General features: G+C 38.6%; 1 protein-coding gene across 1 annotated transcript in view; it reads left to right on the top strand.

Moving 5' to 3' along the window:
- plppr1 (phospholipid phosphatase related 1) overlaps positions 1–13,363 on the top strand; it is a 74,473-nt gene that overhangs the window by 59,510 nt on the left and 1,600 nt on the right. Inside the window, exons 6-7 of the mRNA XM_012869445.3 lie at positions 4,384–4,560; positions 12,901–13,032. Of these exons, the coding sequence (XP_012724899.2) occupies positions 4,384–4,560; positions 12,901–13,032 (309 nt within the window). The remainder of the gene's footprint in view (positions 1–4,383; positions 4,561–12,900; positions 13,033–13,363) is intronic.

Below are 13,363 nucleotides of genomic sequence, written 5' to 3'. Positions count from 1 at the left end.
TCCAACGTTTACTCTGGGGAATCTTTTTAGTCAGCAGCAGCTCAGCTTTATCTGATGTCTATTTAATTAGGTATTTAATCATAATTTTTGTTAAACGCTAAGGTATTCACCTTATTGCTTCAAGTGTGTATTTCGTGTGAATTTAATTTAAGTTTTTCTCTGTCATTGATTGACCTTGAGCTCTGTGTACTTATCGTCTTTTTTTTTCTATATACCACCAACACTATATAAAACATTGGTTTGGTGCTTGCCTAGCAGGCAGTTAGGCATATCTCATGACCAAGATTCTGACCAAAGGAGGTGAATCAATTATAAGGGAACAAAAACAGAAATAGGTTCAAAATAATAAAGCACAGCAGTTTAGTGTATGCATGTTGTAGCGTGAATTTTGACGCAGGGGCAATGTGACAAAAAAACACAATGATTTCAAATCCCGACAGCACTAAAATACAGATGGAAATGTGTATAATATTGCCTGAATATTTGTATCTGAAAAAAACCAAAAAATTCAATTGTGATTATCGTAGCTTTAAAGCAGCGCAGTCTACATTTTGACCCAAGTAGTCGCGTAATTTGAATATATATTAAATTATTTTTCAGGTCAATATGCAGCACTTGCCGGGTATAGATGCTATAGATGCTCGGTGCTTCTCAAAAACTCACCTTGAGAGGGTCAGATCCGTCGCTGAATGGGTCATGACCTAGAGCGTGGCTTTACGCCAGTCTGAGCTCCCCTTAAACACGAGAGCTAAACTTACCGTCTTCTACTTTTCTTATCCTTGAGTCAAAGTTTGTCATTGGCCTGGTTATTGTTACAAAATAAATATAATTCACAAAACCTGTGTGTCAGCTCTTCTCTTCTGCAGTCTTTCATAGTCAGATGATTGAGGCTGTGCTCTGCTACGTCTTCCTCTCCCAGGGCTCCTGGAGCTCCCCCTCCCTCTCCCTCTCCCTCCCCCCTGGCTCATCCTTGTCCTCGTCCTCTTCCTGTTTCAATGGGAGACTCTGAAGATAATCTAGAGGGGCGAATGTGGCCTTGGCTTTACAAGTAACTCTGACTTCTCAGTCTGCTGAGAACTCAGTCCAAAGTGGTCTGCTATCAGATTCCAAAACACAAAGGGAGACTGTTATTCTACCACAGTGCAGTGCTGCTAGTGGCATCAGTGGCACTGAACTTGGAAGTTACAAGTCTACATGGCACTTCTTTAATAAATATTTATATTAATAGACACTTACGTGTACTTTGCTTTAGAAATACAGAACAACTGTTTTCGAAATTGATGTTGAAAGATCCAAATCTGATTTGTAGATGAGGACAACTCTCTGGAACAGCTAGCAGTGAGCAAATCCCCTTATTAAATTTGCTTAGAAATTACAAGCAAAAGAAATTACCCTTATTTGTTAATTATTTGATAACATTTGACTGTACAGTGAAACAGCTACTCTTTCTACAAATTTGTTTTACTTATATTTGATTAGATTAGTTACTCATGTCTTAAATAGGGGTATATCACACTAACCTGACGCTGCCAGATAGATTTGCTTCGCATATCCATCTGGAAACCTTCCGTTGAAGTAATTTTGGGAAGGGGCGAAAATACTGGCTAGCTGATTGGCCTATGTTGGTGATAGACGGGCCAAATAAACCAATCAGATCAACGAAGCATATGACGTACTCGTCAACATGCTTCATCGTCGCTCTGTTACGAGCGACGACGAAAACACAACCACAAGCCAAGCTACTCTTGCTGCTGCAGGTAAAGGCTCGTTAGCTCAGCAAAGAAATACTCTGTAATTCCGATAAAACTTGATCGATAGCCACGCTAACGCTAGTTTCATCGGCTGAAGCCGCCATGTTCTTTAGACTGAACTGTCGCGCTTCTCGTTGCGTCACACCTCAACCCGCCTCAAAGCCAACGCTGATTGGACGTTCGTTTGGTGAACGGCTCCAAATTTTCTTTAACGGAGAGTAGCCAGACTGATCTGCGAGTGAAACCTTGAAAGCTCGCGAGATCAGGATGGTCTCACGAGGCTAATATCACACCCCAAATTGAATGGAATAAATAAACTGAACTGAAAGTGCAATAAGATGCTTTAAAGTCAAAACAAGCTGCTCAGAGACGCATGAAAAGCAAAAAGCTGCCTCAACCTTGGACACTGTAAAATAATTTGCTCTTACTTTTTTCCAACAAATTTATTTCTCTTAACCCATTTATGATTTCCAGAATTTGACATTTTCAACACAGTATTAAACTTAAAAACATATTCATTCATGCTCATATTAATGTCTAACATTCAATAGGAAAAAATAATTTACATTTATTGGGATCTTCTGTCAGTTATTCGTATTTTTTGTAATTAAAAAGTAGGTTGATTCATATGAAAACGGACAAACTGTCTGCTAAGTAAGAGCTTATCAGAGCAGGAAAGCCCTATTTCATCGATTTATTAAATGTTTTATGACATATACTTGATCCATCTTTTCCACCAGTTATCAAAAGGATTCTTAAAGCTTTGTTTATTTTTTTGATAGTGTTCAATATTTGCTGAAGTTCAGAGCTAATGCTATCCTGCTTCATCTGTGTTTGGATATGCCTCATTAATAACTGAGTTAATTTCGTCTATGTGTTTCCAATGAACTGTTAGTGGAGAGAACTGTTTCAGAAACTGAATGCTGTGCTTTACTAATTGTAATTGTTAATGACTGGTGTTAAATCCGCATGCTGGGATCAGCTCTCGTCAACACAGCTGTTGTTTGAGCCTCAACCAAACACGCCCAGATAAAAAAACGCTATGGCGTAAAGTTTTGCTGTATTTCTAATGTAAACATATTTCTTTTGTCAAATCAGCCTTTCTGCTTTTCAAGGCAGACACAGTGTGACAGAAATTTTCTGGCATTTTGAAACCATGACTTGTCAAAAAAAAACCTCGGTACTGAAAACTTGCCCGTATCTAGCGTGAGATCAATAGTTCGCTTTTCTCTGTAACGGCAAACACATTAACGTTGGCGTGAAGTCACAGACGTGTCAAGGAGCGCACCGCCGGGATTTATCCATGTATGCACGGATTAAAAGACTTATTCTCAGCATCACGTTATACAAAGCAAATACAGCCGCTGATTTTCACCAGTTTGAGACACATTTCTGATGCGTTAAATCAAAGCATCCTGATTAATATTTGAACATAACAAACTGTACATTAGCACTGGCACAACTCATTAAAATGCAATCCATTTAGGGATTTAGTTTACATCTTACTAAATGTGAATAAAACATTTAAAACCGGCTTCTGAAAGTTTATACACATTATAGCATCAGTCAGTTTAAAGGAATTCTTAATGGAGGGCTGAACTTTTAGTAACTATTGCCTGATGTACATAATTCTTTTTGAAGGAGGAATTACCAATGAAACACGGACTGTTAGTTGGTTTCTTCTTCAGAAATGGCGTTTCAGGTCTTTGCCTACGAGATCAGATTAAAACTCACTTTGGTAAAATATAGACCGTATATGATAAGAAGAAGAAAACATCAGTCGCAGGTGATCAACATTTATTTTTACCACAACAGGAAATGAGTATATTAAGATTGAATCGCAAGCACTCCACACCAAGTTAATGCAAGCAGGGCTGAGGTGGAAGACACGCCGGCTTGTTTTTAAGAAAGTTTGCAGAGTCAGGATTTCTCACATTATGGCAGCAGGGGAATAGAAAGCGGAGCTCTTCCGAAAGCCTTTCATTATATAATAGCATCTTTATGCCAAGCCTATTCTGTATTTTTAATAAGTTTTTTCTTTTCATGGGCATCGTTTTGATTTTAATGAGCAACATAAAAAAAAGTAATGCTACTACTAAAAGTCCCATCCAGCACAACGTGTCCCTTCATTTGGCATCCGGCTTATTGAGCGCCGTTTTGGTCAACTAGGTGAAGACTTTTTAAAAAGGTTATTTTATAAATCAATGCATGTCTTCAAAAGTCTTGCTTCGCTTTATTTAGCAAAGATGGTTGTCTTATGTGCAACATTGTACTCCTAGTTCATTCGATAGGTTTGAATGTTAACATATACTTAGGTGCACTGGTTCCCACTTTTTAGGCACATCTTGTGATTTTATTCTTAGTTTAACAAAAGCTCTAGGTTTTGAAACAGTCTAATTCACATGATGCAAGGATTTCACACCTTTCCGTAACAGCCTTTTTTTTTTTTTTTTTTTTTTTGCCATGGGGTTCTGTCTGTCCTGAAATGTTGAGGGATTTGGCTGCCTTGCCGTTGGAATACCTACTTTATATATCTCCCTCAGCAGAGGAGCATGGGCTGCAATGAGAAGTTCAGTCTTTGGATCCTCTGCCTTTTGTTCTGATTCAATATTTTCCCCCTCTATGTCTCTAGATGTACATCACCAGCACAATCAAGACCAAGTCGAGCCGTCTTGCCAAGCCCGTGCTCTGTCTGGGCACGCTCTGTTCGGCCTTCCTCACCGGCCTCAATCGGGTGTCTGAGTATCGGAACCACTGCTCGGATGTCGTGGCTGGGTTTATACTGGGTTCGGCCATTGCACTGTTTCTGGTAAGGGCTAAAAGATGTAGCCACAGTTCATTGAACAATTTCACATAACAACGGCACACTTCAATGTATTTCAAGTCAGAAAAATATGTCTTATTTTGTAAAGTAGGGACAAAATTCTGCATGTTTTCTTTTTTTATGTTTTATAAATTAGAATTATAAAGGTGGGACTGCACACTTTCTTAACATCCTTTTGGGGTATGCCTTGGTTAGATTACCAATTCTTCTAGGTAAAATGGTCTGTTTTGATTCTTAGCGTCAGCAAGCCGAACCTTCGCCCTGGGGTCAAATCTTTTGGATCCCTAAAAATGTTTTTTTTTTTCCACTATTGCTGTAACTTCAGCTTCATCCAACTTCCCGTCAACTCTGACCAGCTTCCCTGTCCCTCTTCCAAAGTATCATCGGAGCATGATGCTGCCACCACCATGTTTCACTGTGGTGATGGTATGTTCTGGGTGATATGGACTGATGACCAAGAAGCTCATCTGACCTGTGCACGATCTTCCACATGTTTTTCCCTCTACATGGCTTCTGGCTTACTGTTGCATAGTTTGAATTTTGTTTTCTTCCTGCTGCTCTTTGGTTAAGGCAAGGTTTGTGGAGTGCACAACTAATATTTGCCCTGTTGATATATAATTGAGCTATGGAATCTCTGCAGCTCCTCATTAGTTACCATGGGCCTTTTGGCTACATTTCTTAATCCTGTCCTTGTCCATTCTGTCAGTATAGGTGAAGGGGAATGTCTTGGCTGGATTGTAGATGTGCCATACCATTTTAATTTTTTAGGTGATTGTTTGAACATTGCTCCATGAGATCTTCAATGCTTGGGATGTTGATTCTTAAAACCGCTAAAATACAATTTCCCTGACTTTTTTTGTTGTTGTTCTTTGTCTGCATAATTATGTTTGTTTGCTAATTTTCGTTAGCCAACGAAACGGGGGGAGTGGTGGCCGAGTGGTTAGAGCACAGAGCTTCGGTCCCAGAGGTTCTGGGTTCAACTCCCGCAAGCTGCCATTCTGGGTCCCTGAGCAAGACCCTTAACCCCCAATTGCTCCACAGGCACCGAACAGTGGCAGCCCGCTGCTCCCCAAGGGGATGGGTTAAGATGCAGAAGTGAATTTCTCCATTGTGAGATGAATAAAGTATTATTATTATTATTATTATTATTATTATTATTATTATTATTAACAACAACTGTTTAGGACTTTGCAGAACAGCTGCATTTATACTGAAATTAAATTACACCCAGGTTAGATCTGAAGGAAATTAGTCACACTGGATTTTATTTAGTGGCATCAAGGTAAAGGAGGGCGAATAAAAATGCCACTCCTGTAAACAAGGCAGGTATTACTTTTGTTCCGATTCATAATTGATGTACTATCCCGTTTTGGTGTATCACCTGAAGTCCCAGTGGTTGTACTGCTGTGAAAATTAGGTAAAATCTAGGAGTAGAACATTTTTTGCAAGGCACTGTAAATGCTTGGGTAATTGGGGTTTGAATAGATTAGAAAACAGAGGGAAAAATAGATTTTCGAAGGTTAAGAGGTAGATTCTGGTCACAAGTTGTTCTAAAATCACATGTTTTAATCTGACTTTGGAGCAGACACTGGACGCATTGGATGTGATGAATTTAGGCTTAAATCTCACTTAATCATCAGATCAATTTTTTTTTCTGTTCCAATTAAGTATATTCATTTTAGATCAATGCTCTTTCCGCTATGGATTTTTCAACCATTTTCTATTCATTTCAATAACAACTGATATAAACATAATTTATTGGGAGGATAAGCTTTAAGCTGTACTTAAAGTTGGTTCAGATATAGCTAAGGTTGAATAGAAGGTACTTGCTGAGGATCCATTAGTTGATTGGGCTGCCTTGAAGAGTAGAAGAAAGAAGAGAAAGTACTGATGTGGCACCTGCATTTCCAATGAGATCAGCAGTTGTTCTCATTTCTAAAGAGCATACTGAGGAAGAAATGGAGAACAGGCTAAGAGAGAAACCTCAAGGTAAATATCAGCTTTAATTAACACTTTTGTTTAACTTGGAGAGAAATAAAGTAGGAATCAGTGATCTGATTAATTCAGATTTCATACTTGTGAGGTTTGGGATCTTGTTATCTACTTTAATCTTGGCCATGCAAGACCAACCATTCCCTGTTCATTTGTCCAAAATGTAAAATCCAAACCAGTCACCTGTGACGTGTTGTCAAACAGCCAAGCTTCCGCCTGCAATCAAACTGTCAGCTGCAGTTTTTCTGCCCAAAGTTTAAAATGCCTTGCCGTTATTACTCCTGAAACCCTTAAGATTTTTTTTTTTCTTCAAGAGGGTGCAGTTGAGGTAGACAACTCCCTAAAGAGGAAGCAAGGTAAATAGATTCAGCAGCAGCCTCAGAAGCCTCATTACTTGTATGTTCCGCTTGGCCCTGGGGCGGATGGGGGGTGTCAAAGCAGGAAGAAGTGTGAGAGTCAGGCGGGGACACGGGGGAGACTCTGAAGAGGAAATGCGGGATTAATGTAGGGGCTCTGCTTGGCCAGGTTGGTAATTTAGCTTCTGAATTTACAGCCAGCGTGCCGTGAGTTTGGAGAGAAACTGTAAACGGTGTAATTGTGCGGCTGTTCATCACCTTTCAAGTCTATTTTAGTCCAGGGAGGTTTGACGCTGAAGGTACTAATTTACTTTGACTTTAAAGAACAATTCATGTTCGCGGGGACATTTTAAGACCACCCCCCCCCCCTCCAACATCGATCAACTTATATCAACCTGTTTCACACCACATTACATACTCTAGCTGTGGAAGTAATTGTGTTAAAAAAATGCCTCCCGGCTTCTTGGAAACATTGCCAAGTTAAAGCGTCAAATCATTTTCTTTTTTTTTTCCTTTCTTTTTTTTTCTTTTTTTTTTTTTTTGCAATGGTGGACCCATTATTTGTTTGTCATTAATAACCACGTCGTAATTTTTGCTTTCTGTTTGTCATCAAGTCTAGGGAGAAAGTCCTAAATTCTACAGCTTGAGCAGCTGAAGGTTACCTAAATAAGCTATTTAAATACTATTTTTCTCTTTCACATCAAAGTTTACTGGGTTTTTCCTCCAATGTTTTCAGCCTTGTTTTAATTTACTAAAATCTGCACTTGGGTTTAGTTTAATCTTTAATCTAAATGTATACATTTAAAAAAAAATCTTAATTCGAAGTGCTCCATAGCTATTGAACAATTTGTCTGATTGTTTCTCAGCGGAACATTCAGAACATCAGAAAAAAAACACCTGTTACCAGTTACAGCAGTAGCTTTGCAAAGATCTTTAGAGGGCTCTTTGCTTTTAATGAGATGCTTGCTCTTTATTATTATTTTTTTAGTTTTAGTTTTTAACAATCTTGAATACAACAGATGTTATAATCAAGCATCAGTCAACAGTTCATCAAAGTTCAGTTACATTTATTAAATTCAGTTTTAAAACATAAATGTTACAAAGATCTAAAAGGTATAGGCTGAAGCTATTCAGCTTATAAGAGCCAAGGCCTTTAATTGTTAAATTCCAATAATCGCTAATGCTTCTAGTATCAGTGTAGCAGATACATACTCTATTACTATCATCATTCCCTTTAATTCTGTTATTAATAAATACCTATGTATATGCAATACATGCATAAACAATTTTTCGTTTTATTCTCCCTTCCACTCCCTTCTCCTTGGTTTCTGAGCATTAATCAAGTGTTCTGCATTTTTCTATTATGTTGGATTTGTACATTTAAACAAATATATTAATTGTTTTAGAACTCTTAAGTTGATCGTCCAGAGAATGCTATAAATGCACTCCTCTGATGGATAAACACCTGCTTTTTAAACTTCTCACCTTAGCTTTATGGTGAGTACGGAAGAGGATTAGGCCAATCAAAAAAATAAATACGTCTATTCAATTCTGCCTTTTTAATCTCAGAAAAAAGGCAGAATTGAATAGACTTTTTTTTTGGATGGACCTAATCCTCTTCTGTAGGTGAGAACCTCTGAGATTGTAAGTTGATTTCCGAGTCTGGGACAGCTCTTGCATACAGAAAGGAAACAATTTGATTTTGTGCTTTGTACATCTCAACAGCTGTGTATAGGTCAACAAGATCATGTAGTTTTAAAATATTTAAAGAGTGGATTTGTTGGAGCAAAATATTCTACATAGTTTATTTAGCTTTTCTGTTTCCAAAAAGAAATTTAATGTGTTTAATGATAGTTTGTTGACATCAAACCACTCTTTTAGCATTTTAAATTCAGTTTCCACTGTATCCAAGAGCAAATTGACATCTTGTCCAGAACAAGAACGACTGGTATCATCAGCAAATAGGATACCATGTGAATTTTGTTTTTTTTACAACTTCACATACATCAATTATATACACAATGAACTGTTGAACTCCATGTGTTATATTGGCAAATGTCTTTTCTTAAACAATACATTCAGTTTTTCTTAAATGGGGGGGCTAGTCTTGATTGGTATGTTTGATATCAGTGAGGTGCAACTTAGAACCTCTTGTCCTTGGGACAAAAGGAGAAGGAGGCGCTGCCGCACATGTATACTTTTCGAGCACTGACCTATAAAAATTGACATGCATTGATTCAGGGATCTCCAGGGAAAGATTGCCACCAGAAAGTCAGTCATTGCCTCAGCAGTTTTTAGACGGCTCATTTCCATTGTATTAACAGCGCGACTTAAACTGGTGGGGGGGGGGGCTGTGCCTTTGCTGCACAAGGGGCTAATGGTCAAAATGAAGCTTAGGATGATCCTGCCACGTGAACACTATGGCAGGTTGATGGATTTGCAATTCTTGTGATTTAATCTATAAAGACAGAATAGAAGCTGGGGACGTGTTTAATCACCGGGCTGTCATTTTTCACACAGGCGACGTCTGAATGGACTCAGCAGCCAGAAAATATCTTTAGTCTCCAAATTACGACGCAAATTTGACTCATACGCTTTTGTCTGCGTTTCACATCATGCTGATCGGCCGGCTTGTAATAACATCTTATTACAGATGTTCTGATCTTAAATGAAATCTTTAGGCAAGCGTTACAATACAAGTTGAGATTTCACCTTGTACTTACCTGAAACAAAAAAAGGTGACAGCTTGGCTGGGGCGCCTTGCATCAGTGGCAGGACACAAAATGATAAGAAGCAGTCTCCAGTGGCTGGCTGGCTGAGGGAGGGGGGGGGGGCGCAATTGGGTGAAAATTAGAATGCTGGAGTCATGCAGAAATGTATTTAAAGCAGCTGCATCAGCTTACAGTTTAGAGTTACTCTGACAGGTATTGACGTGGGGGGATTCATTGTGATGCCGGGGAGTTATTTTCACATTCTGGCTCTGGCTGCCATCTCCTCTTGGTCTTGGGAGCACTAGAGACCCGCTGCCCGTGAAACGCCAGCAAACACATCTAATCCTCGAGAAACCTCCAGCAGTGAGTCAGCCTTGCTTCATTTTCTTCTTTGCCGCTGCCTGGGGGCATGGTTGGTGTCTGGTGCGGTGGAATCTCCTTCAGGCTGCTATGTTTGATTAAGTAAGTGATGGAGGAGCTCAGAGATATCGCAACCTCGCTGGCGTGTGTGCAGCTGAACGGACCCGACTGATGGCAAAATAAAAAGTGGCGTTTGCAAGACACCGTAACGTGCACACAGGTGCGCGCACTCCTTTGTATACACAGTAAACTTTTGAGAAGAACATTAATTGAAATCCTTTACACTCGAGCATCAGGTTTTTAAACATTTTAAATTAAAAAAGGGAAGAAAAAAAGCATCTCCCTCGCGCTCTCTGTCTCTGGACTCTTCCCAAAAAAAAGAAAAAGAGTATTGTAATTATCACGGGTAATGAATTTTAGTGCAGTGGGGAACACCGTGAGCACCTTAAAGCTGCAGCTGAAGCACATATTTGTGTAAAAGTGTCAGCGTTAACCAAGACTCATTAAGGTTTAAAAAAAAAAAAAAGAGTTGAAGCACCAAGCTGACTTTAAAAGACTTCCTTATTGTTTGATTGATTTTTACGCCCTTATAAACTTTATACCACAGTCGTAAATGTACCGAGGCAGAAAATATGGTTGCATCTTTTCAGAAAATCTCTTGCATACTCCCATTCATTTTCAGTGGAGCGGAATACTTGAATAAATTGCTGGATTTTAATGTTGGGAATAAAATGTTCCAATTTTTTTTAATTATTATTTGGAGACCCATGTGAACAATAATCCATAGCTCAAACTAAGCAACTTTGTGGACAGTGTTGCATAATTTATATTAATCCTCATTGCTAGGCTCATATTGTGAAAGTGGTGATGCTCTGCTGACATGTGTTTTCACTTAGACATGAGTCATTCTAAGATACAGATTTTATTGCATGTATGGTATGTAGAAATATTAAATTTTTAGATATGAAAGCAATCCCTCTGTCAGTTAGATCTATACTGAAATAACTCAACTACTAAATTGATTCCCATGAAACCCTGTGCAGACCTTAACCATCCTCAGAAGGGTAAATTCATGTCACTTTGGGAGAGCACTTGACCTTTTCTTTAGTGCTGTTCTGAGTTTGACATTTAAGTTTTTTTTAAGCACAGTTATTTAGCAGCTCTTGTGTGGATTAATATGAAATGTTGTACAAAAAAATAGCCTACATATGAATATTCATATTAAGTACCTAATTTATAATTTACCTAATTAGGAGAATAGACATGGTAAAAATTACATGAGTCTTGAAAAACAGATTGGGTTCACAAAAATGGCGAGATGTCAGCAGTATTTTTGGGGAAAAACAAGGAAATCAAATTCGTTTAACGGGGACTTTTTTTTATTTTTAAATAATCTGCAGCCAATGTACAATATATGCTTATGTATCTCTAAAGGTGGACCTAATACCAAAAAGCAAATATTTTATTAATAAAACACAAAACGATAAAGGTTTCATGAATCTTACACATCGTTTTGAAGAATCTATGTTCAGTATAAATATATTGTGAATTATGACTTTAACTAGAGATGAAGTCCTGATTGTAAAACTGTGACATAGTCCTATAGGCCTGTTAGCATCAGGAAGATCATTATTCATTTTTTACCCACTATTTAAATGGTGGCTGTTTTTATCAGCGATGTTGGAACCGAGTAATCTCAGCCAGACTGAGAAGCAACCAAATCCGTCTACTCAAGAACTGCCTTCCCTTTCTACTTCAAAACAAGAGCCTCATACGGGAATGCTTTGATTCATGTTAAAAGCCCATACCGATGACTTGAACGTACCAGATGAAGTTTCATGCTGACTGCAACTCCATTAGTGCTGCCTGAGTCAGAATTCACTTGAGTAAATGTTGTGGCATCTTAATATTAAGGCAGATCTCCTTAACACCCGTTTAGCCCTGAAACCAGTTTGGAATAAGATCCTCTATGATAAACAAATCTTTGAAGCAACCATCTGTCATTTATGGAGCATGAAGAGTAGATATAGAAAATCAAAGATTGACAGGAAGGAAAAATATCCCCATTTATCACTTCCAACTGAGCTATTTTCTCATTTTACCTGCACTGTAACCACTAACTCCCTAAGTCATTTCAGTTTAATCTGAAATGCTGTTTGGGTTGCTACCCTAGAGAGAGATTCTGCTGCTACACATACATCACATATAAAGCTATCAAATAGAGATGTCCTGATGGTGTCTTTTTGTCACCAATAAAATCTATGTAATAAAAAGAATGCATTTACAGAAGCAGCATCCCGATGTGACACTTCACAAACAACAAACTATATTCAATTAGTGTTATACCCACTTCACATATGCTGGAGCATACGTTTTTCTGGACAGCCACAGTCATCCATGAATCCGCTTCTTGCTCCTGCTGCTGTTTTTTTTTCTAATGCCAAGCAGTTTATGCAAATGCTAAGCTAACGCTAGCTCCCTGTTTGGTATGATTTGTGGAATGGTTCGAGTCGTAACATACTTCCGCTTGGATCTGGTCTCCTGCTGGATCGCTGAATTTGCTGGATACCAAATTGGAGGCGGGGCCTTCTGTGTTCAGGGTCCTCTCCTGTGAACCCACCTCTCATTCAGTGTACCTGTTTTTAAAACTAAACATATTGGTTTAAAATGTTCTGCTTCTTGCAAAGGGACTTGACGTTACATTGTTAAAATGTAAAATGTGAGCTGACTTTAATATGTGTCATCACTTGAAATTTGATATGTAAAACGACAACTGAGTTAGACCAAGTAGCTACAATAACATCTTTAGCCCTTAGTTCAATGTCATACTGGGTTTAATTTTGATTTTTGTAGCGTATGTATCAAATGTCTCGCTGATGAGGTTTTTCCTTCCTTGTATTTCCCAGGGCATCTGTGTTGTGAACAACTTTAGAGGTGTTCATAATGCAGCAACCAAACAGAAGACCGAGGAATACCGTGGTCTTCCATTGATGACTTTTCCCCGCGTAGAGAGCCCTCTGGAGACCCTCAGCGCGCAGGTAGCTCAAAACCCTTAACCTGCAATCCCAGCAGCCTTAGTCTGGGGGATTTTAAAAAGAAAACAAAAAACTTTTTTTCATTAACCAGAATAGCCCCTAAAAGATTAGTTTTTCAAGCCCACTTTAAAATCGCCTCATCTGGAGCTTGAGACTTGTAATATACTGAAGCTTCATTATGTACTTTTTTTGTGAGACCTTTTTTTTTTTGCCTGCGACTTTAACCCCAGTTATAAATATTTTTTTGCTTACCACCTTTTCTTTCTTTCAACACAAAGCGATGACATATATCAGGCATGAAGTTTGCACCGCACTCCTTTCCATCAGTTGCACA

The sequence above is a fragment of the Fundulus heteroclitus genome, chromosome 8 (assembly GCF_011125445.2).
Source record: "Fundulus heteroclitus isolate FHET01 chromosome 8, MU-UCD_Fhet_4.1, whole genome shotgun sequence".
NCBI classification, from domain to species: domain Eukaryota; kingdom Metazoa; phylum Chordata; class Actinopteri; order Cyprinodontiformes; family Fundulidae; genus Fundulus; species Fundulus heteroclitus.
Note: the sequence above shows the minus strand (reverse complement) of the source record. Positions and strands in the feature narration are given on the sequence as shown.